This window comes from Molothrus aeneus, chromosome 9 (genome assembly GCF_037042795.1).
Source record: "Molothrus aeneus isolate 106 chromosome 9, BPBGC_Maene_1.0, whole genome shotgun sequence".
In the NCBI taxonomy this organism is placed as follows: Eukaryota; Metazoa; Chordata; class Aves; order Passeriformes; family Icteridae; genus Molothrus; species Molothrus aeneus.
In genome coordinates, this window is record NC_089654.1 from 23,789,622 (window position 1) to 23,814,220 (window position 24,599).

At 50.4% G+C, this 24,599-nt stretch overlaps 1 protein-coding gene across 1 annotated transcript; it reads right to left on the bottom strand.

The window, feature by feature from the left end:
* Window positions 1-578: 578 nt before the first annotated feature.
* On the bottom strand, window positions 579-24,145 carry NMNAT2 (nicotinamide nucleotide adenylyltransferase 2). The gene is made up of 11 exons (XM_066555455.1): window positions 23,988-24,145; window positions 9,621-9,709; window positions 8,829-8,896; window positions 8,077-8,155; window positions 6,934-7,063; window positions 6,233-6,313; window positions 6,079-6,123; window positions 5,222-5,298; window positions 3,848-3,949; window positions 3,552-3,619; window positions 579-3,442 (listed from the first exon to the last, which is right to left on the bottom strand). The coding sequence occupies exons 1-11, from the start codon at window positions 24,070-24,072 to the stop codon at window positions 3,340-3,342; spliced, it is 927 nt and encodes a 308-aa protein (XP_066411552.1). The 5' UTR covers window positions 24,073-24,145; the 3' UTR covers window positions 579-3,339.
* Window positions 24,146-24,599: the final 454 nt, after the last annotated feature.

Consider the following 24,599-nt stretch of genomic DNA (forward strand, 5'->3'; position numbering starts at 1 on the left):
CTGGCATGTGTCTCTTCTCCTGTTCTACAGCATAGGGACAGCTATTAGGGAACCTGTTTTTCCATGAGTTGGCTTTTTTGAAAGGTAGGTGCAGGCACACAGTGTGTGGTGGTTGGGAGTGGGGCTGGCCCAGCCTCATCCCCAGTGGGTGCAGCTGTGAGCAGCAGGTGAGCAGCACTGACAGCAATGAGCCATGGAGTGCCCAGGGGCACTGAGCAACCACCAAAGGGAGCAGAGGGCACACAGGTGCAGGGCATCAACAGGAGGGGATAAAAGGCTGGGCCACAGAACAAGAAGGGCAGAGCTTGCAGCCTTCTGAAGTGGTGAGGTGTTGCTCTGAATGGGTTGAAGCTTTCTGAAATTGCACAGTGATACTCTGTGTACTGTGGCTGTCTCAACTGCGACAGGTAAGAGGTCAATAAATGATGACTACTCTTGGCTAGATCTTGCTTATTGCTTTCTTTTTCAGGCTTCCTCATTTGGGGGGATTTGGCCATGGGTTATCCCAGCAGTGCAGGCATTTCCTCTCTTGTTCTGACTCAGTCTTGGGGCTGTTTTAAAATCACACCAGTAACATCTCTGTTTTGTTTTGTTTATTACATAATTTAAACATTTTGCTGATAAAGTATTTTTTGTCAATGACTGTTTTTTTCAAATAGCAACAGAAAAAAAGAAAAAAAAAGGCTCCAAAACTTTTGACAAAGGTGAAATTGGTGGCATGGCAATTTCAACCCCTTTCCCGCCCCCCTTTGTTTATTTTCTTTTCCCAAAAGACGTTTGAAGTTCATTTCACTTTCAGCAAATTGACTGTTAAAAAGTGGCGGTTCAAAGACCAAAACCCACAAGCTTCTTCCCACACCTCTCCTGCACCCTGGAAACTCCCATCCTCACCTCCCCAGCAGTCACATGGATCATCACAGATGATTGTTTTCTTCCCACACCCACCCAAAGACATTTTTCCAAACCAGTCCCCGAGCTGAAGGCCCCGTTACAAACCCCCATCCCTCCCCCCATGCTGTGAGTTTTACTGAGCAGGTATGTGAAGGTAAGAGCAGTAGGGCAGAACAAACTCCTCATCCTCACCACAGCTAACTTCACCATCCCAGCCACGTGCATCAGGAGGCCATGGCATTCCCAGCTCCCCTTCTGTGTACTGGAGGGAGGATCAGAGATGACTTTTGGACATGGCTCTTTCTTTCTTCCCCCCCTCCCCATGGTTTAATTTTCCGTCTTTCCTTGGGGAAAACTTGCTCTCTTTGCTCCCACCTCAGAGGTGTTGCTCCCCAAGAGGTTCAGTCCCTCTCTGTGTTTTGGAGGCTGGTTGCCACCACTGGGCTTGGAGCTAAGGAACACAGGGGACATCTGGAAAGGAGGGGAGGCTGCTGTCTGGGGTAACTGGTGTGTTGGGGCGGGGAGGGCAGGGAGGCTGACCAACAGAACGTGGAGAGCAGCCCAGCGAGTGGCTGACACACCCTGGGTGCCTCAGGGCACTCACAGGTGTCACTGCCAGGGCAGCTCGGTGGGGTGGTGCTGGTGGTGACCTGGCTGAAGGCCTCCCTGGAGCAGGGTCCCCCACACCCTCACCACCTTCTCTGCTTTGGCATCTCCATATCTCCTCATCCTATGGGATACGTACTCAACCACCTGGAGATGCCAGAGCTGGCACTGAGGGACTCAGCTGCCAAATTTAGAACAGTTCCCAAAGAAATCTCTCCATGCAGAGGGAAATCCCTGACAAGGAAACACCTCTTCTGGCCTTTGGGTGAGTCACATCATTTCTATCTTTCTGGGAAGGGCAGTGCCTTCCTGAGAAGTTGTTGACTACTGCTCCTAATATCCTGTCTGCTGCAAGGACCCTTTGGCTGTGGGTTTCCTTGTTTGTCCAAAGTGGCTTGCTGTTCCAGGGATGCCAGCAGCACCCAGCAGGTTGCCAAATTTAGCACAAAGTCCCACTTTGGGAGTTTGCCTGAGAGCTCCTTGTGACCCTTTATGGACTTTTAAGGGACAAAATAAAAGAATTTTCACATTTTTCCTTGAAAGATCCTGGAGGACTCTCAGCCACAGCAGAAGGACTGTACCCAAAGTGATCCAAGGTTACAGGGAGCAAAGGGAGAGGAAAAGGTGAGGGCCAGACCTTCCTGATGGCTGTGACCCTCCTCAGGAGCTGTTCAGGATCCTTGTGCCCTAGGGATGATCTGCAGGACACGGCCCTGCTCCAGCAACCCTCCTCTCCACAAGACTTCAGCAACTGCTCTGCATTACCTGTCCTGCTTTACTGTGAGCATCTCCACTAGGATCCATCCCCAGCATCAGGGGGAGTGTCACAGGAGCCTGGCTTGTCCCAAGGGATGTGCAAAGCAGCCATGGCTGGGTTGGGAGGGGGAGGTTATCATGCATTTAATGAGCTCTTCAAGGAGAGGCAGAGAGTAGGAGTGGTGGGAGAAGATGGATGGAGCAAAAATGGAGATCTGGAGGGTAGGGGATGGGGATGGACCTGGCCAGGTTTGGGGTAAATTCTCACCAGAGGCTTTGGCTCACTACCTGCTTCTTTCTACCCCATAATTTCTTGGCCCCATAAAAGGCAGATCCCTTTCTAGGTGCTGTGGGATAGAACATCACCCCACCTTCTCTTTCCTAGGGAGTGGCTTCAGTTCTTGCAGCTAGGGGAAGGTGAGATGTGACATTCTCTCCATAATGCTTCAGCAGCAGCGCTTACCAAGGCCTCTGCTGCCTTTTAGAAACGCCCTCTCCATCATTTTCAGGGGCAGGAGGAGGGTTTTGTTATCTGGGTTGTCTCATGGCTGGCCTGAGGAGGTTCCCCTGCTGTGGGGCACTGAGCTGGTTGTGTTACAACTGTCTGCTGCCAGCCAGGGTTTGGTTGGTCACTGGGCTGAGAGGCCCAAAGGGCTCACACTAAAGTTACTTAATTAAAAAAAAAAAAACCAAAACCAAACAAAAAAACCCACCCAGATTTATTGAGCTTAGGTTGTGTAAGATGATGCAGAATAGGCAGCCCCTGCTCTGAGCATGCTGGGAAGATGGACTGAGGGGACCATTTCCCAGGGACATGCTGGGAGCACACAGAGCATGTTGCTCCCTGACCAGCCCCTCCTCCCTCCCCATGCACACAGGGCAGGGCAGTGCCCCAGAACAAGAGACCAAACCATTCCCTGGACATGGCTGCACAACAGAGTGTTGGTGCTGGGGGTGAGAGGCAGACACGGGCAGGAGGCCATGGGATGGGGAGAGAGATGGAGACACTGAGAGAGAGAGAGAGAGAGAGGGGTGATGCAGAGCTGCAGGCAGGCGGGACACGGGGCTGTCTCCCTGCAAGGGCTCTTAGCCAGAGGCGTTGATGTACAGCTGGCTCTTGAGGATGTAGTCAATGACAGGCTGGCAGAGGTAATCCACAACGTGTCCATCGCCGTGCTGCAGGGCCAGTCTGGGAGTGTGGGGAGAGAGAAAGGTGTCAGAGCCCACTTGGGTGGGGCAGGTGTCCCTGCAAATGGGGACACCCTGCTCTGTAGTGGGAGTAGCCCTGCTTCACCCACCTGCTTTTGGTGGAGCTGACAACTGACATGGGGTGGTTTGAGTCGTCCTTCACCACCAGGATGTTGTTCTGCAGGGGAAAGAGGAAAACAGGAGTGAAGGGACAGCTTGAAAGCAGATATCTGCTGCTCCAGCCTCCCCACCCCATCCCAGCAATTGGATGACCCATTGCTCATCCCATCCACCAGGTGAGAGCACCTGACCCTGAGGTGCTTTGTGTCCCATGACAAAAGTGTCCCCCTGGGTAAGAGAGTCCTCTCTCAGCCTTCCCTGGGCACACGTGCACCCTCTGACTCACTTTGTACTTGCGGAGGATGGAGGAGTGGTTCATGATCCGCTCGGGGTCTGCTCCATCCCGCGGCACCACCACGATCCCAAACTCCCCGACAATCACCTCCATCTGCGAGCAACACAAAGTGTGGAGAGCTTCATAGCCACCCCATGCAAAACCTCCCACTGTCTGCCAGCCCCACCCTGCCCTGTGAAAGCTGGACCACGGTCTGGAGGGCCGTGATGGGGAGTGACTTTGAGGCTATGTCACCAGCCTTTGGCAGAAACATGGAATTGTGCAGGCAAGGGCTCGGCAGTAGATCAAATAAAAGGCAGAGGGTTAAATCCTACTAGTAGATATTGAGGTCAGGCCTTGAGGAGAACTTGTGGCAGAAGGAGGTGACAGCAGAAGAGGTTGCCCAAGGTGAATGTGATCTCTGCCTGGCTGGAAGGGTTCATGAGCAGGATTGGATGTATTGGTCCTGACAGAGGTTTGGGAGGGTTGTTCTTCCAAGCTTGTTTGGCCAAATTTGCTGCTGCATGAAGAGCACTCATAGTGCTCACACCTCTCAGATGAGACAAATCAGGCTCATCCAAAAGAGCTTTGGGTCAGCAAATTCAAGCAGCAGCAGTCTGTGAGGAGGTGCTGCTGCAGAGAAAATTTTCTGCCTGTGCTTTGATTCATTTCTGCATCCTTTGTGCTGGGCTCAGGGCTTGGCTCATTTCAGTTTTTCCAGCCCTTCAAAGGAGATGCCTGCTGCCCAAATGCTTTAAAAAGTTAAGGATTGAAGATGTGGTAACTGATTTTTGAAGGCTGAAAAGTTCAAGGAGGGAGGTTTGTGTTGACTGCCTGATTTCAGGGAGGAGCTGGAGGAGCCCTCACAGCCAGCATGGCTCCAACCAGGAGCAGCAGGTGGGGCAGCAGCCCAGCCCCTCTCCAGGGCTGGTGCTCTCCCATGAAAATACAGCTTCTTCCAGCAAGGACCAACGGTGAAAGGTGTTGATTTGGCTCTAAATATGTTTAATTTCTAACATCTGAACCACTCCTGTAAATACCTTATTTCCTACCTGCATACCTCACTCTGCTGGGATTGGCATCTGCTTGATACTGGCTCCTTCCGAGGAACAAGGAGTGGGAGCACAGCCTTTGGAAATGCCTTGGGATGAGCTTACCCTCCACCCCAGGTGACATCCTCTGCATTAACGGGGTGCAGTGCTTGGGGCCGTGGAAGCCCTATGGAAATGTGCTGGGGAGATGACAGTCAGGGTAGGGATGGAGGAGGCAGTGGAGATGGTGGGCACAGCTCCTGTCATCCCAAGGGACCTGGTGGCTCCCAGGAGCACTGGCTGTGGGAAGCAGAGGAGGAGGAGCATGGAGGGGTGCCTGGCAGTGGTGACTCACATCTGCCTCGTTCCAGAGGCCAGGGATGCAGAAGGACTCCAGCAGGTCGCTGCCACAGAGCAGCAAGATGCGAAGCTCTGGAAAAGAGAGGAGAGAAGCCCAGAGGTGGGAGCACGGGGGGCTGAGAAGGAACTCCCTCCCCCCCACCCAACTTTGAGGGTTGGCTTTGCAGCTCAGCAAGAAAATTATGCTGTGGGAACTTTTCTGCTCTGACAGGCCCATAAAGGTTAATTTATTTGCACAACTGCCCGATAAAAGCCATAAACACCCTCCCCCAGAGGGGTGAGAAAAGGTGGCTACATGAGAAAATGCCTCCCTATTTGGCATTCCCAGGTGGCCTATGCTCTGCATGGTGCTAGTGCTAGGATGGCTGTAGTCCCAGGCTGTGTGTGAAAAGGGTCTCAAAAGTCCCCATGCAGAGCTCTGGGTGATGTCTGGTGGGGGTAAAACCCCTAAAAGCCTTTAGAGCAAGGGGCACCATGGCTGGTCAGGCAGCCAAAATCTCTACTGCTGTCTGAGGCTCTGCAGGGCTGCAGGCAATGCGGGCATGGGGGGACACCACCATGGGAGGCCAAGTTTGATGGCACTTGAGGGGCCTCTCAGGACAGGGTGCCATGGCAGCTCTGTGCCAGTGCTGGGAGCTGTGTCCCCATGGCACTCCCTGATTTCAGGCTGTTGTCTGTCAACAGGACTAGGCTCAGCCCAGTTAGAGCTCTTTCTGTTGCATTCCTGAGCCCTAGTAGCTGGCACCAAGGTGAGATGATCCTGTGTCTGCCAGAGCTGCCATGCAGATGCTCCCAAGCCATGCAGCACTCACCCAGGAGTGGGAGCAAGGTGGGGAGGGGCTGTGTACTCACCAATCTCCTCATATCTCATCACTGTCCCCAGGTTGGCATTTTCATCTGAGAAAGGGCAGCAAAAGAGAGGTTGGTGCCCAGCCTGGAAGAGGGGTTGGGAGGAAGGGTGGGGAGGGGGTCTCTAGAGGAGATGCTGGACCTTTCCTCTACGTACCCACAAAGGTGAAGCGCTCCATGGGCGGGCGAACACAGCAAATCCGGCTCAGGCTTTCTCCCACCTTCCCCAAGATCTTTGCTAAAGGGGAAGAAGGAAAATTAATGGGAGGGAGGCTGTGCCATTAACACTTCCACGTGCTTCAGCCATCCTGGTTCTGCAAAATGCTCCTGTGCCTGAGTGTGCAACTGCTCCCAGCATCTCCCAACGCCTCCTCTCACGGTCTTAACTCCCAAGAGTGCTCCACTCTGCTTTGAAGGGACCAGCTAGGCAGCTAAAATCACGAAGAAAACCATAAGATGTCAATTTTAATGGAATTTAAGTAATGTTCCCTCTTCTCAGCTAATACCTTTATGGTGCACATCCCTCTGACTTGTAGGGAACCCCACTGCATCATCTCTCCTGCCTGTTCATCCCTTGGTACCGGGTAGCCTTTCCTTTTGTTGGTCTTGCTGCCTAGACATCATCCAGCTGAAGTCCAAGGAGATTTCCATTTTAATCTGCTCTTGGCTTCTGCCCTTGCTGTGCTGGATGCTGACTCCTGCATCACACCCCTGCCCCACCCTGGACTTGCTGCACCAAGGCTGATGAGATACCTGTCCAAAATTAAGGCGATGGAGCACTGGTCTAATATTTGGCAGCCCTGCTGGGAGGTGGGGGTAAGCAGCCACCCCTCTGTGCCCTGTGCCACCCTCACCCACCTGCAGTGGGCTTGCTGGAGACGCTGTTGTTGTTCTGGTAGATGTTCTGCGAGGACTCGTTCTGGGGCTGGCCGATCACAGGGGTGATGGAGGGTGTGTTGACATTGGACAGGATGCAGCCAGTCACTCTCTGCAATCAGGGAAGGATGTAGTTGGAACAGTGTCTTCACCCCAGCAACCTCACAAAACCTTTCTGACCCTGTAAAAAGCCTCTCACCCCTGGTTCAAGGTTACCTTTGGTGACAGGCACATCCCAGCTCACTTTAGGGTCTCCAGTCCCATCTGACCTCACCAAATGGGCCTGGGGCTATCAGGACCCTGTGGATAACCTGTGGCTTGTGTTTAAGGTGGTATCAACTTTTTTTGTGTGGGCTAGCAAGGAGCATATATGTCCTCTTCCACTCCACCCATCCCTGCAGGAAAAGGAAGGTATCACCAGCAACTCCCTGGCTTCAGCACCACAGTGCCTGGATGCATTGGACATCCTGCTGGGCTGGCTAATGCCACTCCTGTGCCTCCTGTCTGGGCTGTCTGTGAGCTTGTACAATGCTCTTTCATCCATTTCCTGTCTTTGGTTTTCTTCCTATATCTCAGTGTACCAGTAGCTCTGCTACCCCTGTCACCCAAGGACAGTCACCTTCCTCCTTGGCTTTCAGGACTGACTGGAACTTTTCCTCCTGGCTTTGTGCTCCCTGGGGACCTCCCAGATGCTGAATTTTCCTGTCAAATCTCTTGGTCAGGTTCATACAGTAGTTCTGGCTCAGCTGGTGAGCGGGGCAGCCCCTCCACCCCTCCCTCCCTCAGGGAGGAGGAAGCAGGGTGTCACTAATGGTGTGCCCATCCCTGCTTTGAGTCTGCCTTAAGCCCTGCTGCCCTCCTGCTGTTGCTGGGTCCAGGATGGCTGCTGGCTCCAGCTGGAGGGCTCCATTTCCTTCTGCCATCAGGGCTCAGACCTCAAAGCAGCTGTGACAAGGTCACACCCCTTCCAGGTCAGGATTTCACGGTGCTCCTGCAAGCCTTCTCGCTGTCAATCTCTGATGTGTTTTGACTGTTGACGGCCATGAGCTGGGGAAGGGCACCCCCACCCCTGCAGTGTCCCCATGCCCTCACCCTGGTGCACCCACGGTGCAGGGGCTGCCTCACCTTCATCAGGTCACGGTGGTGCTCCAGCACGCTGCAGGTGGTCTGCCAGGTGTCCTGGTAGCACTCCCAGGGGTCCACCCTGCCAGGAGCACAGCAAGGCAACAATGCTGCTCATGGCCACTGCCTGGACCTCCTGCCCATGCCACCTCCTGCCCACTGGGCTGGCCAGCAGTGCCATGAGCAGCCATCCTCGATCCCTCAGCCCTGGCATGGACCATGTCCTTCCTCCAGCCCCTCTGCACAGTGACCCCTAACAGCTCTGGAGAGCTGAACGCGTGCCTGGTCATCTTTCCATGCTTGGTACCCAACTAACCAGCTTTTTTTGGCTTGGATGTGACTATGTGTGTCACAACCCTCTTTCTGTGGGCAGCCCAAGATGCTTCTGGTGTCACATCAACCACCAGATGCCACATGGCAATGCTGGGAAGGTGAAAGTCTGCAGGCTGGTGCTACATGTGTGGGCAGGGAGGTGCCACAGCACAAGGCTGGAGTGAGCTGAGTGACATTGGGTATCACCCAGACACCTCAGGCTCAGTGAGGGGCTTGAATGACTCCCCAAATCCTGAAGGGTGGTGTAACCCTCCTCATCTGTTCTCTGCTGGACTGGCAGGGGAAGGTTTCTGATTTTTAGTCAAGCTTGGGCTGGGAGGAAATTCATCCTGGAGCTGCGCCAGCTGGTGGCATCTCCACTGTGCATGCAGGACTTTGCCCCCCTGGTGCAGGGAAGGGGCAGTGCCAGCTGTGCCACCCACCTGATCCAGTCGGAGGACTGCACGGCCAGCTGGCACATGGTCAGGCGGTGCCGGCTGGAGACCAGCCCCTGCACGACAAGGGGAAGGAAGAACACTCATGAAGCCTTGTGCCCACCCTGGGCTTGCAAACCCTTCTGGGGCAGAACATCAGGCTCACTCGTGTGAGACAGGCCAGGAGGATTCCTTCCTGCCCACAGAAGTTTATTTAAGCTCCTGTTTGCTGGAGGGGAGGAGTCTCTGTTGGGCTCAGCCCTGGCTACGTGCTCAGGTGGTGAGATTTGCTCAGCAGCACCACTCCCAGACCTGGGCTCCAACGGGGCCAGCCTGAGGGGGTGATTTCTTGATGAAATTCCTCCAGCTTTCAGGAGACAAGTGAGCTCAGCACTCCTAATTTCACAAGTGCTTCTAAAGGTCACTCATTTGCATAATTTTGATATTTCCCCCTGCCCCCCCCCCCAAAAAAAAACCTAATCTAAACAATTTGCTTTGAAATAATTAAAACTAAAAAATTCCCACCAACCCCCACTTAAGGCATCACCACCCAGTACTGTTTTGGATGGGAATGTTTCTCTTTGCTGTCTTTGACTCATTTTAGGGTCTCACTACAGTTTTTATCTAAACAGCAAGAGGTTTCCTCCTCTCCCTTCTCTCTGAGACTTTCCCAAGGTCAGGAGCTGCCCCAGGCAGAAGAGGGTTGTGAAGGGACCATGGGTCAGGCAGTGCTGCCCAGTGCTCATCTCCCATTTCAGACACCATCTCAGCCAGGAGGCAGAAGGGAACTGGGGACAGCACCGTTTTCCCGTAGGAGTCGTGCACGGGCGAGACGATGCCGCCGATGACGATGAAGCGTCCGGTCTTGTGCAGGTAATCCCGGGCTCGCTCTGGAGGGGGCACAAGGAAAAGGTGGAGGGGGTTTAGCAGCACCCACTGAGCCCTGCACCACCATGGCAGCCACCAGCCATGGCCCAGCCAGTCCCTCACAGCCACACAGCTGCTACATCCCTCCCGTGTGCTCCCTCCCATCCCACCGTGTGCTGCCCACGTCCCAGCTGTGCTAAGAGATGTTCAGTTTCAGGCTGGTATTTCCTAAAGGTGGCATTGGAGGATAAAAGTGCTGGTGACAAATTGCCAAACTCGCCTGGTCTCCTACATACCTACCCCAGTTACTGAGACAACGCCAAGGGAAAAGAAGATAAGGAAGGTAAGAGCAAAAAGGCAGATAAGATTGATGAGCCATTAGAAAGTTAATTTTTTCTTCAAGATGTATAAAATATTTTGGATTTGCAAATAAGATGAGCATTTCTGAAATGGAGGTGGTGATTTCAGGACCCATTAGCCATCCCAAGATGTCACTGTGCATCACATCCTTCAGGCACTGAACTCAGTGTCTGGCACTGGCCTGGGGGAAGGTGAGAGGTCCTTCCTGAAGGGTGGGTGTTCCCAGGGGGGCAGTGGCTGCCACATCCCTGGCAGTGTCCAAGGCCAGGTTGGATGGGGTTTGAAGCAACCGGGGTTAGTGGAACATGTCTCTGCCCATGACAGGGGCTGAAGTGGGATGAGCTTTAAGGTCCTTTTCAACCCAAACCATTCCAGGATTCTAAGTCACTTGGGCAAAATTTTTCATCCAAATTTTGAAATTTCTGCTCGGGAATATTATCCAGTTACTGTCAGTTAAAAGTAAATTAAGGAAAAATAATTGCTATGGACCTTTTTTCCCCCTTGAGGGCATTGAGCAGCCTCAGGCCTCTGTGACAGCCTGTGGGAAATTTGCCAGACTTAATATAGCCTCTTCCTCAGACTCACCTGAAATCCTCACTCTGGCTGCCTTCCCAGCTCTTGTGCTTTGGACACACCAGCCTCCAGAGAGGGAAAAGTGGGCTTAAATCATTTGATTGGTGCAGGGAGTAAAATTTGATGCACCAAAATTATCCTTCCTGCCCTCAAAATCCCATGAGAGCACATGCAGCAAAACACAGTAGGCTTGGGTTTGGTTTTTTTGCACAGGCAGGGAGAAGCAAAGATTGATGGATCAGCATTTACCTTTTTTATCATAATGCAAATTAAAATGCAAATTAAAAGAAAAAGGAAATTTCCTAACAAAAAAGATGCCGTTGAGTTTTAAATGAACACATCCTTTCATTATTTCCTGATTTGCTCTGACTTGATTTTCCTTGCCAAAGGAAGATTAAAAACACTGATCTGTCCCTCTTATGTCCCCTTTATAAAGTTCATCTTTCAGAGGAGCTGAACTCTTTGCATGTAAACTCTGCTTCAAGCTCTCAAGGGTGGCTGATGGCATTAATCTGCTCTGAGTTCTTGGTGGCAAAAGCCAAAGGTTTTCCCTGGTTTACCAATATCTCAAGGTCTGTATTTAAACAGCCTGGCACCCTCTCCACATCTTCAGACAACCTGACCCATGCTGCTGGCATGTCCTCTCAGCTCCAGCTTCCAGCTCACACCAAACATCCACCACCACCTTCTGCCTTAATAAAACATTTCTTCTGCAGAAAACAGGCCCTGGAACAGGATGCCCTGAGAAGTTTTGGATACCGCGTCCCTGGAAGTGTCTAAGGCCAGGTAAGCAGGGGTTTGGAACATCCTGCTCTAGTGAAAGGTGTCACTGAGGGGTTCCTGATGGCCTTGCAGCACTCAGGGAGGGCTCTGCTGCTGGCAGGAGAGGAGTGCTGCTGCTCTGTATTGCTGTCAAAACTGCTCATTTGGGATTTAACCTGCACAATCTGTAAAAATGAGGCTGCTTTCTAAGTTGGCATCTACATTTCCAAGAGCTTGTTGTCTATCTCAGAAACACTACATATAATTTAAATATGCAAGGGAAGTATTTGGGCAAATGTGGGCTAAGAAGCAGCAGTACAGTGTAGGGAGTGTGAACACCTGCCTTCTGGTTCTCTCTTGCCCATAACTTTCCATTCCTCTTGTCCTCTGTCACAGATTCCCATCCCTTTCCCAGCCCATTTCTTGCCTGTTGAATACCTGTGATGTCCAGAGATCACACCAGACCACAGAAACCCCCTCCAGTATTTTCATTTTCAATGAGCACTTTATATCCTGCCACAGCAGTGCAAGGATGTCAGCCTGTAAATGCAGAGCTCATTCCTTGTCTGGAGCAAATTGTCTGTAATGCTCCAGGCAGCCTCCATGGCTTTCAAACCTTGTTGACATAAATAAGCTCGGGGTGGTGGCTCTGCCAAGACATGCATTAGCCCCCTGGCAGGGTCCTTGTGGGATGGGAAGCTTCCAGCCATGGCTCTGTGCCTGGCAGCTGCTGGCTGACCACAGCCTTGCTGTGTTGGGCAGGGACAGGGCTGACACTTGCACCCAGCCCAGGCACTGGTGACACTTTCCTGCTTTCCCAGCCCAGCTTTGCTCACCTGCCCTGCAAATGCACTTCAAGTATTCTCATCCCTGCTGCTTTCCTGAGAGACAATGATAGGGAAAGACCAGTCAGAGGATATGCTCCAGGGCTACAAAACTGAAAAGTGATGGCTTTGTCCAGTTTGAATGAAAAAATAGCATCCCACTTGCCCAATAGGAAATCAGTCCTTATTTGAGAGATGTGACTTTTTGGAGGTTCTCACTGAGTATATTTAATCACAATGTTTGGGCTCCTCTCCATCACCTAAATTGACGTTACTGAAATCAAATATTCCTCAGATTCAATTTTTCAAGGTGTAATTTCAGATTGTATTTGCTTTGCCTTTGTACCTGGTTCATCTGCACCCCTAAGACTTCCTTTTTTTATTTTTTTTTTCTTACAGAGTAAAGCCAGAGGCCAGCTCTGATTTATGCCCTTCCCCCCACAGGGGATTGAAGCTGCAGCTTGCTCACACTGTGCCAGCTCTCTGAAAACACACACAAGGTAGCAGGGAGGCAAGAAAGCTCTGCACAGCCTTCATTGCATGGCCCTGAGAGCTGGGACAGAGAAGTTGCACAGCCACAGATGATGGAAAAGGCAAAACCATTTCCCAAGTGTCTCATTTTTATTTTCAGCAATTTGGCCTCTGACATCCTTGGACAGGAGATGGGACATAGCCATTAAAATCCCTTCTTCTGCAGGAGAGAGTGACCCAGATATGCCAGCACACTTTGTTTTATTCTCAAGCTAGCAGCACTTGCAGGACCTAAATGGTGCTTCCAGAGCTCAGTGTGGGCAAGGAGCCAGCAGTTACTCTCAGTCTAATTGAATTATGTGTATGTATATAGATATATATAGAGAGATATTAAAAAAAAAAGCCCTCTCTGAATGCCAAATCAGGGATGTATTCATGAGAGGTGTCCTCCTCCCAGAGCCCAGCTCTCCTGCCTACCCCAGAGCCTTGTTCTGGGTCCCAACCGGTGTCCTCACCCACTGTCAGATCTTGGTCAGTGCTGAGGAAACTATTGGCATCTCCCTTCCCTGGGCTCCCAGAAGAAACATTTCTACCAGAGCAAGCCCTGGCTGCTCCTCAAGAGAGGTCCCTCCTTTGGGAAGAAGCAGGAGACTGATTCTTCACCGTGGGGTTGGCCCTTCCCAAGGCAAGCCTGGGGAGATCCTCATGTCCCACTGACCCAAATAACCTGTCCTACCTCGTGCTCAGTGCCTCCTAGACAATTTCAGTCAGATTCTCAGGAGACTTCTAGCTGGTAGAAAAATCCCATTAAGCCCCCTAATGATTTTTTAAAAGATTTTAATCTCTTAGCTAATTGCTCTGTTACACTTTTCCCCACCCCATTAGTCCATAGCTGTACCCAGGCACTGTGGAAATAACAAATATGGGAAGGGCTTTGTAGGCACATAGTTTGTGTACTGAAAACTGGGAGTGGGGCTGGCCCAGCCTCATCCCCAGTGGGTGCAGCTGTGAGCAGCAGGTGAGCAGCACTGACAGCAACGAGCCATGGAGTGCCCAGGGGCACTGAGCAACCACCAAAGGGAGCAGAGGGCACACAGGGGCAGGGCATCAACAGGAGGGGATAAAAGGCTGGGATACAGAAGGGTGGACACTTGCAGCCTTCTGAAGTGGTGAGGTGTAGCTCTGTATGGGTTGAAGCTTTCTGAAATTGCATGGTGATACTCTGTGTACCGTGGTCATCTCAACTGTGGCACGTGCTGTGACAGGGCTTCAGGTGTTGCTGCACATCAGATTTATCAGCTTTTCATAAGCACAAAAAAGCACTGGCCACCAAATGCCTCAAGGTTTGTGGTGGAAGAGAAGGCTGTGAAAGGCCCTGAGAGGTGATGCTGCAGGACCTGACCCTGCCAGCCCACCCAGGTCCCCACCAGTGTCCAGCTCAGAGCCACACAAGTGATGACTAATGAGACTTATGCTATCACCATCTGTTGACCACTCCTGGCTTCAAGCAGAAAGGTGAAACTAGGTGTTTAAAACTAACTAACTAAAAAGAATAAAAGTAGGAATCTGAGTCACAGTAAGCTGATCTAGAAATAGCAGAGCATTTCCTGGAGCCCCAGCCAGATGGGGCCTGGGCAGGGGGCCTGGCTTGTCCCAGAGAATCTGGGTTTCCTCTATGAAGCTGTAGAGGGACAACCTATTTGATATAATTGAAATTGAAGATATCCTACTTTTCCCTCTTTTATTAGAAGTGGAGTATTGCAAGAGTCAGTGTGTCTGAGAAGTTACACAGGAGTCCAGGAAGAAGAGTTCTCAGGCCCTAGAGCTTGAGAAGAAACATCTGAGGAAAAGCATGGCAGAACAATCCAGGCTAAGATGCTTTTCCCTCCTGTAGCTGCTACTCCTGCTGCTGTGGAGTGGGAGGGAGCAGGAAATGCCCATCAACTGAGCAACATAAGAAGCACAAGGAGCTGCTTCTTGAGTTGAAGTGCCACCAGCTCCTCCAGGGAGGGACTGATCCTACTTTTCTGTGATCAGCACAGTGCTGCCACTCTCTCCACTTGTACAGAGAAGCAATGTAAATTATTGCTTGGAGATCTCCACTCTGGTATTGCAGGGAGAGCAGGGACGTTCTCAATGCCCTGCTGGATCTCCCCTGAGGGCAGCTGAGTGGGTGGATGTGTTAAACACCTCCATGAGGTGTTCAGCACCTGGGTATCTCAGAGGTCTTGGGGCTAAAGAGATAAGGGAAAGCATCTAATGGGATAAAAGCAACTCTTAACAGATGGTTGGATGGGGCTTGGAGCAACCTGGTCTAGGGAATGGTGTTGTAATAAAATTATCTTTAAGGTCTCTTCCAAAGCATTCAGAGATTCTAAAAATGGTTGGAGAAGAGGCCTTCACCTAAAGAAGGTTTTTTGAACTGTCTTCTGCAGGACAGCACTGAAACAACTTGCTTAGAAGCCCTTGGAGAAGGATTGAGCATTTCTGGGTAAGGTGATTTTTTTGTATACGTTGAAGTGGAAAGTGAAAGGTCATGTACATTTCCCTGTCTGGTGCATTAGCTGTCACCCCACCCAGCAAAAGGGTAGGAGCAAAAGGCAAGATTTTCACTATTCTGCCGTGGTTTTATATGTCACTTTAGTCAAAATGTGGATAGAACATCCAAAATAGGACAGGCACCTTAATGTATATCCCTGGAGAGGTCCCAGTCCCCACCTCACTCAGGGAAATTGGTGTCACACGGTGCCTTTAAAAAAATGAAAGGGAAATAAAACCCCAACAGATTTTCACACTTGTTTTCCAGTGCCCTAATTTCCCTGTGGAAGCACTCTGTTTGTTTTCATTTCCAAGCTGTTGTAGCACATCAAAGGCAGAGCTTTTTACGTCCTGGCATGTGTGGTGCTGCTCCTTTGGGCTGACACGTGGCAAGATCACAATCCTACCAGGAGCAGAGGATTTATGGTTCCCAATTCCCCATGTAGCAGGGATGAGGAGCCTTTGTCCAGCTGGTCTTGGGCTGACCCCTGGAGCTGACATGGAGCTGACTCCTGTGTGTCTGACCTAGGGCCTGCTTTGCTGGCAAGGTGTCTGAAGATGCTGACCTTGTGTGGGATCTGTGTTGGCTGAACCAGGACTGTGCAGGCAGGCAGCATCCCAGCTACAGAGAGGCAGAGAGGCTGGGGGCTGCTGGTCAGGGTGTGGGGTGACAGAGCCATGGTAGGATTTCAGGCTCAAGGTGACACCAGAGCGATGTCACATTCCCATTACTGCAGCTGTGTAGCAGTGAAACTCTGTCTCTTTGCAGACCCATTCCCAAGACCCCATTTTCCCCAAAAAGAAATATCAGCCATGTCTTTGCACAAAGCAAAGGTGCCAGAAGCATAGTTATGTGTTTAAGCATCCCCAACCCAGCTTGTCCTGGGAAAAGTGGATTTTCTGCTTTCCCTTGCCAATGAACCACAGAGAAACATCATCTCCTCAGGGAAGGCTTAAGCTCAATTAGGGGCTGTTGGATTTTCAGTGAAAATAGAAACCTTTGTGCAGCAGGGGCTGTGCAAGTTCTTCCTTGCCTGGCTCGGAGATGGGTTCTCCACCCATCCCATGGGGACCTCCTGTGCCTCCTATTTCAGCTCTGAAACAGACTTATCTCAGTTAATCTTCTCCTGGGGCAAGCCCTACAGTGGCTTTTGAACATGCATATTTCTGAAGAATGTAGGCTTTTCTGTTCCCAAATATTGATTTAGCAAATTTCTGCTGTTATGACCAAGATACATCCAGTGGCTCAGGCCCTACTGAAGAATACTAGTTGATGCTGAAAAGGGGGAGAAAAAAAAGTGTTTCTGTGCCAGGTTGCCTTTTCCAGCAACAATAGTGTTTCAGTGGAATGAGAGCTTGTGCCTTGGCCCTGGTTTATTTTCAGGGCTGTGATGGGCACTATTGACTGTCTCCACACAGAGCATCTGAAAATCTCTCCCTGCTTGGCTGGGCACTGGTGGCATCATGGAAGTGCTTGGATTGAGGGGTTTTAAATACCAGAGAGGGCATGCTCATGTCAAAATCCAGAGGTGCCCTGGCTTTGTCTCTATCTTATGCTCATTTTTCAGTCTTTAGAGGTTGTTGGGTCTTCCCAGAGCTGCTCTGGGCTCCCTGGTCCCAGCTGGAGGTTGAGGTTAGGGTTAGGATTAAGGGTGGAGGTACTTGTGCTACACTTTCACACAGGTGGACTTCCTTGGCTCAGAGGACCTCTTGCAGCCCCCCAGCCTTGCTGCCAGAAGGGATTTTGGAAGCCACAGGGTTCAGAGGTGAGGATGCCCATTTTGGGCCAGTTGCCACTCAGATGCAGGAGCATCAGCACAGTCATGGCCCACTCCTACCCCCGGCCCCCATCCCTGGGGTACCTGACCCACAGCAGCCTGGCAGCAGAAGGATGTGGCTCCCCCACTGCACCACTCAAGCAGTTCAATGAGCTGCCCAAGGTTACATGAGAGATGTGGGCTGCTGGTGTTTAGCATGCAGCTAATTGATACCTTGGCACTGCACAGGCTGATGTTAAAAAGCATCAGAGAAGACAGTGCAGGAGGTGAGAGCATCACAGTGAGTGCAAATGGTTTTTAAATAGAAGCAGAGCCCCTGTTTCCTTCTTGAATGAGGTTGTAGGACTGGATTTCTCACTGCCAGGTTTGTTTATAGTCGGTGGAAGTAAAAGGAGGTATGTGGCACATTTTGGGAGGTGGCATTATCATAGAGCCAATGTGATGTCTCAGAGATTGTAATAAATGCTGCTAAATATTTAATAGCTTATAAATGTTTTAAAAGAATCTCTGAATAGTTATTGATGGAGTTGAGTCTCATGCTCAGGAAAACTCCTCACTCTGGGTTATGAAGAGGAGATGCTTGAGAGGCAGGAAGCTGATGACAAAGGCTGTGAAAAATGAGTCTGTATGGGGTGCAGTGATGGGAATGTGACATCAGCTGATATGAAACGGTGCCCAGAAGAGCCATGGGTGCTGCTCTGTCCTCCCAGCAGAGCAGTTTCAGTGTGTTTGGGGCGGGTGCTGGGTGTGCTGTGACCCAGCCCCCTGGCACCAGGGCCGGGCTGGCGGTGTCGCTGCCGCGCTGAGCCAGGGGCACATGGGCCAGGCACAGCTCACCTTCCCAGAACGCTCGTTCCGAGGGAAGGGCTCGGCTGCTCGCCGTGATTTCAGCGGCTCGGGTGTCAGTGGGAGCTCCTCCGCTGTGTTGCAGAGGGATGGATGAGCAGGGATGCCGCAGCTCCCCGTGTCTGACGCATCACCCGGGGTGATTTTAGTGAGATCTGTCCTGGCTCTGCCCTGGACAAGTCATCCCCACTGCGCTCTGCCGCTGCTGCTGAGCTCCAAAGCTGCTCAGCCAGCCTCTCCCTGTCTGTCTGTCCGTCCTCCCGGAGCCGCACGGCACCTCCCGCTCCATCCATCGATCCCTCCTGCTCATTGCTCGTTCCCGTTTCAGCCGAGGAGGAAATGGAACCACGAGGCAGCCTCACAGGGCCCCACTTCTTACTCGTGTTGCAGACAGCAAAGTCTCTCTCAAGCTCCTGAGAAGCTTTTGTTAGATGGAGGGGGAAGGAATTTTGCTCCTGGACATTTGCAGATGTATTGTTATTGAAGCAAAGGGGAAAGGGTGAAGCTGTCACACTGCTCAGGCATTTCTCCCAGCTCTGTCCCAGGCAGCGACGCTCTCATTAAACTGCTCTGCAGTTCAGTCATCTCAATCAAATAAGAAAAAGTGATTCTTGAAATTCAGGAGCCTGAATTAACAAAAGCCTCAGCTCCTGCCTCTTCATCCCTCTTTACTCAGAGAACTCCATCCTTTCATCTCAAATCCCTTGCTATGGGATGCAGCAGCCTCAGTGCTGCTCCTCTACAAGGATTGCAGTGCACAATCAAAGAGCAGCCCGCTGAGATTTTTAATTGCTCAAGTTTTCCTAAGAACCAAGCAAGAGGGTTTTATGTTTGATAGCAGAGTCCTCTTTCATTGTTTTCCACCAGAAATGTTTTATACCCAACTGTTGGTTGGGATATTAACTCTCTTCAACAACAGATGCACATAGGACCTAAGGAAAATTTAATTAGACAAAAAGGAAAGAGTAGTGGGGATTTGCTGACTTTCAGGGTTCAGGCTATTTACTGGCAGTGTTTTTCTGTGCAAGTCCAGGTCCTGGGCACTGCTTGAAATGAGGTAGGTGGGGAAACTCCATAGTCAAACAGCTTTAGAATATCTGAGGTACCAAAACTCCCTATCAGGAGTGACACATCTGAGTGACACCTCACAAATCTCTTCCTCCCAAAGAAGCTGGCCTGGAGCAACCCATCACCCCATAAATCCACATGCAGGAGATGAGACAGTCTGGATACAGGCAGATGATACAGATTTGATTAGAATCCTCTGTTTGCCATGAAGTGCTTCATAGTACCCAAAAACTAGCTGTTAAAAAGCCAAGTACCTGTGACTAAGTCAGAAAATGTCCCATTTTTTGAGGGGGTTACCCAACCTGCTGCCTCTGAGACCAGCTCTGAACATCACCATGGATCTCAAACTCCACCTTGCTGGACTTTGTGGGCACTGTGCACCCAGAAGGGAGGGAGGAAGGCTGAAATCTCCCTCTGCAAGAGCAGGGAGGCCCCAGTGAAGCTCTGATACTTGCAGGCTGATAAGCAGAAGTGGAAAGAGGAATCGAGGGGTCATCCAGTCCCTGGAGATGAAGCTGTTCTTAGAACTGGGCAGAAATAAAACCGTGGTTGATGACAAAGGCTTTGTGAATGAAGCCAGAAGTTTGCACATGAAAAGAATGGATTGTGAAGAATTTCAGAATTTAAAAAGGCAAGGAAAAAAATGTCTAAAGGGCCAAAATAGGGGGTGTGGGCAATTCCAGAGGGGCCTTTTCTTCTACAATTGAAGAAAAATGAATTAAAGAAAATAGAGGAAAAAAAAGCCAGTATCAAAACACAGCATGTTGTTTGACCAGATACCATTTCACTCCACCAAAATCCTCATTTCAGTTTGAAGAAATCACCAGAACAATCCTCCAATTCTCACATATCCACAGGACATTACAAGCCCTTCCCACTGCAGAACCTACAAAGAAACTACATTCAGCACCTTCCTTCCAAATCCAGCTATTTTTTGGCTCTGTCTCCAACTCTGAAACACCATGACAGAGAACTTGGAGCCTCTGACCTTGTCTGGTGATGCTGTTAATCCCAGCTTTTTATCCAAGACAATCTTCAAGATGAACTATATTTTTTTTTTTTGAAAATTTTGCTTTCTACCTTGCTCTGCAGAGCTGCCTTTTGGTTTTCAAGCTCTGGACACAGTTGTGTTAGGGCTCCCTGAGCTGGGACCACATGGGGAAGTGATTTAATTGTCAAAGCAAGCACGAGCTCGCTGTCTGGCAGAGTGCCAGCATGGGCTGTGGTGTGTGAGGAGAGCTGCATGGATTAGGTTTTGCTTCTGACGTTGGTGCCTTGGCTTTTGTCCTTTGGGTGGCATTGCTTGCACGGGAAGGGAGGAGGAGACAAACTGAGAAGATGCACTTTAGCCAGCTGGGTGTCTGTGCCACTGAGTGTGCCCCAGTGCTTTGTGCTGAGACCCAAAATCAGCGTGGGGATGTCTCAGGGGTTCCCCTCCTGAGCTGGCTGCAGGGCAGGGGGGATAAGCAGCAGCCCATGCTCTGTGCTCCTCTGAGTGGCAGCAAGAAATGAAAGTGAGCATCCTGGGGTTGGTGTGTGCTGGCTGAGGTGAGCAGGTGGGCTCCCTGCATCCAGCAGTGGTGGGGGTTTATGTGGCTTTAATGCAGGGCTTTGTCCTGAATCTTATTTTTCTTCTTTGATTTGGCTCTGCTTTTTCTTTTAGATAGCTCCTTAGGTTATAAATGGAGTTTCATTTTGGGTTAAAGACCACCAATGTTTATGTCAAGCTTTGGAAAAAACCTTTATCCTCTCTGTCCTTCTGTCTTTCCTGCCCACCGCAGTTACATCCCAAACTTTTTCTCATAGCCACTGGAAAATAAAGCTGGAAAATACAACTGACATTTGTGATTCAGAACCCTCTCAAAGCACAGCTGATACCACAAATAACTCGGAGTGTTTTCAGGACTATGTGGGTGTTTGTCTCAACCCCTTGGTAGGGATGGCTGTACATGACTGTGTCTCACCTACTTTTTTGTTATATGTCATATATCTTAGGCAAAGTATTAATCTATATGCATGATATTCATTTTGTATACACAGATACCATTCAGCCTCATTTGGGGAGCCCCAATGATCCAGAATTTTAACTGGCAGATGAAGCAGGGAGCTCTGTTGCAGTAAGTTCAGCTTCTTACAAGGTTCAGTGGTGGGATGCAGTTGCAGATTTGAGATTGTAAGAAGAATCCCAGCTTTCTGAAATCCCAATGATGAGTCTTAAATTCGTATGACTGATGGAAAGAATAACTCAATGGGAATCTTTCCCCTACTAGAAGAGACTTCCACATAATTAACTAATCCCCTATTCAGGCACAAATCCTATGGGAAGAGGTTGGGTTTTGGTCTGAATAAAACATGGTAAAATCTACACTGAGAAAAATGACGGTTGACATACAATGGTGTGTTTACAGTGAGATACCTGAGCAAATATTATACTTGCTTTTGGCTTAATTAGTGCCATATGTTAAAGAGATAAATAGTCTTTCTCTGTGTTAAGGAAAAAATCCTCCTATTAGGTTCTCAAAGCCCAAATATTTGTCTGAATGATGAAGGCATTATTTTTTGGCAACAAATTCAGCTATTTGAAATGCATCATTTACAGGATAGAGCACTGTTTTGGTTGGACTCTTCTGGCTCTAGTGCGGAGCTAGAAGAGTAACACAAATTTTGGTTGACATTCCAATGGCTTCACAAGATTACACTTTTTTGGGGGGAAGTGTTCCTGAAACAAAAATGATGATGGATTTAGAAGCTAAATTCTGTGTCCTTTCCTCATGGAAGTCTCCTTTGTCCTTACCAGGTATCTCAAGTATTGTATTTCAGGAGCTCTACAGGACACGCGCATAGAAAAATTCAACATCAAACCACCCTTTTTGAGCTAAAACCTGTCTTCCTGAAAGATGTCTGAGTATTTGTTTACAGCCTTCCTGTGACAGAGGATCCACCAGGTACCCAGGTACTTTCTCATACTACTTGATTACCTTCACTCAAACCCACACAACAGATTTGTAGTTTGAAGTGGTTGCATGATCCACTCTTGGCATCTCACCTGTACTTATTCTGCTGAGCAAAGTTGCTCACTTTCATCACATATCACATATCCCTCCCCTAAGCATAGGGCAGGGATATGTGATACCCCTCAACATATTTAAGGATGGATCTAGATGGAGCCTCCCTAGTCTCCTGCCACAAAGCCTGGCTTCCAAAACTAATGTAATTCTTCTCACTGTTCCTCAGAGAAGGGCTTTGCTAATGCTGTACATGAAAATAATACAACCTTTCTTTTTCTGCTTGATATTCCCCTGCTCATATCTACAAGGGTCACATTTGCTGCTTTATTTACAGCACCACACAGAGTTTGCATTCAGTGGGTTGTGCACAATCCCTCCTCAGTCCTTGACACCACTGCTGTTTGGCAGAAGACATTTGCCTTTTGTTTATATTTGAAGTGTGTTCTTCCCCGCTGGACATATGACTTTGCCTTTGACTCTGCTGTTGAACAAGCCCTTTTCATCAAACAACCAGAGTTAGGCAGCACAACTGACTCATTACCAGCAGGAATTGCTATTCTGCCCACTTTGGGGTCATGGCCACTTTTTGCCATCAGGGATTATATATTTTCTTTCACATCTTTGATAAAGATACTGAAGAGTACTGAGCAAAAAGAAAATCTTACTGTGAGTCTATAAGAACATGCACTGCATACTAATATCTCACTGATCCTTCTTTTCTAAAATACATTTTGTTACTTGTTGTTAGTCCACTGAATAAGGGCCACATGGATATCTTTAGTGTTGCTTAATCAAAACAGGACTAAATGTGAATTACAGAAATCTTTTTCATCAGTGGTTTCTTCCATCAACCAAGTCCTTGTAATTTAATTTAATAATTGTTTTTATTTTTAAATAGTTTCTCTTGATCCTTGTTGGCAATTTCTTTTTGCTTAGGGGATAGGATATATTTTTTTTTTAATTTCAAGCATATTGATGCCCAGGCCTACATTTTGCTGCCACTTATGAAATGGAATAACAATATGATCCTTTGCATCTAGAAAACCATCATTTTCTAACCTGAGGTGCAACTCGTTATGTTCTACAAAAACAAGGTCTAATGCAGAAATACCCCAAGCTGATTTCAAGTATTTTTATATAGTTTATATATTTAGAAACTTATAAACAGCTTTTTGAAACCCCAGGGATGCTTCTCCATTGGTAGCACACGACCTTCAGTCTCTGCTTCCCAGCCTTAAATCTCCAATCAGACATAAAGGATGAATCCTGTCTCTGCACTCCAGGGTGGTCTGCAGTGGACACTTCACCCTCCCAGGACTCCTCCCCGGCCAAGGGAGCCACTGTTTGCATTGGGATTTCCAGGCATTTTGAGCTTTACCCAAACAGTATCTACGGCATGTCAGACCGGCTTTGATGGAGACTGCCCTTCCTCTCTCCCTCCTTCCCTCCCTCTTGTCTTGCCAGGCTGTAGCAGTGATTCCAGCATCCCCATCCTCTGTATCATCACAGGGACGCTCAGTAATATCCATCATCTCGCACAAACGTTCCCGTTCCTTCAACCTAGTATCAATCTGATGCTTGAGTACTCCAATATCTCCATTAAGTGCCTGTATTTTTGTTGACTTTTGTACCTGGCTGTGGCTGCTTGGTTCTATCTCCTCCCTGGTCAGAGGAAATGGAAGTGCTGCAGCGGCTGCAGTCTCGCAGACCCGAGGACGAACAGCAGCGGACAAACAGCGCCAGGACCGACCCCGGGGGCTGCGGGCCGGGAGCGTGAGAATGTGAGTGTAGAGGGGGGACCCCGGCCATGCCAGAGGGACAGCCCCACAGGGCTGGGGACAGCTGCCAGGGGTGGGAAGCGGGTTCGGGAGGCCCCGGCGGTCCCCGCCCGCGGCGCCTTCAGCACCACCAGCGGCGGACAGCGCCCGGCCCCGGGAGCGGAGCCGCGCTCGGAACGCGCCCCGAGCCCGCAGCGGCCCCATCCCCACATCCCCACCCCGGGGGCAGCCCCAGGCGCTGCCCCAGGCCTCCCCCCGCCCTTCCCCGGCCCGCCCCGCCGCCGCGGACACTGACCGAACATCTGGATGTGCCCCTTGGTGATGGGGTTGAAGCTGCCGCAGGCCAGCAGGATAACGTGGGTCTTGGTGGTCTCGGTCATGGTGCGGCCCTGCCCGGCCCCGCCGCGGTCTGAGGCTCGGTGCGGCTGCGGGAGGGAGGAGGGCGGAGGATGGAGCGGGGCCGGGCGGGAGCGGGGGCGGCGCCGCGGCTGCGGGAGCCGGGCCGGGGCCGCCCCTCGGCAGCGCGGCCCGGGGCGCGCCCCCGCGGGGTCCCGCACACGCGTGTGTGGTGTGCTCTCGGTGTCACAGCCCGCGGGGACAGCGGCACTCGGCCCGGCACACACACAGAGATGGGCACGCACCCGCTCTGTGTGCGCTCACAGCCACAGGGGCGCGGCAGGGACACGCCGGCATCCCCAGGACTGAGGAGATGGAACGGGAGGTTCAGCCTGCAGATGAGGAGGCTGAAGGGTGACCTTATCACGGCCTACAACTCCCTAAAAAAAGGGTGCAACCCCTTGGGGGGTCAGTGTTTTCTCCAGGCAACCAGCGACAGGACAAGGAGACATAGTCCCAGGCCGACAGACATCAGGAGGAATTTCTTCACAGAAAGGGTGATTAGACATTG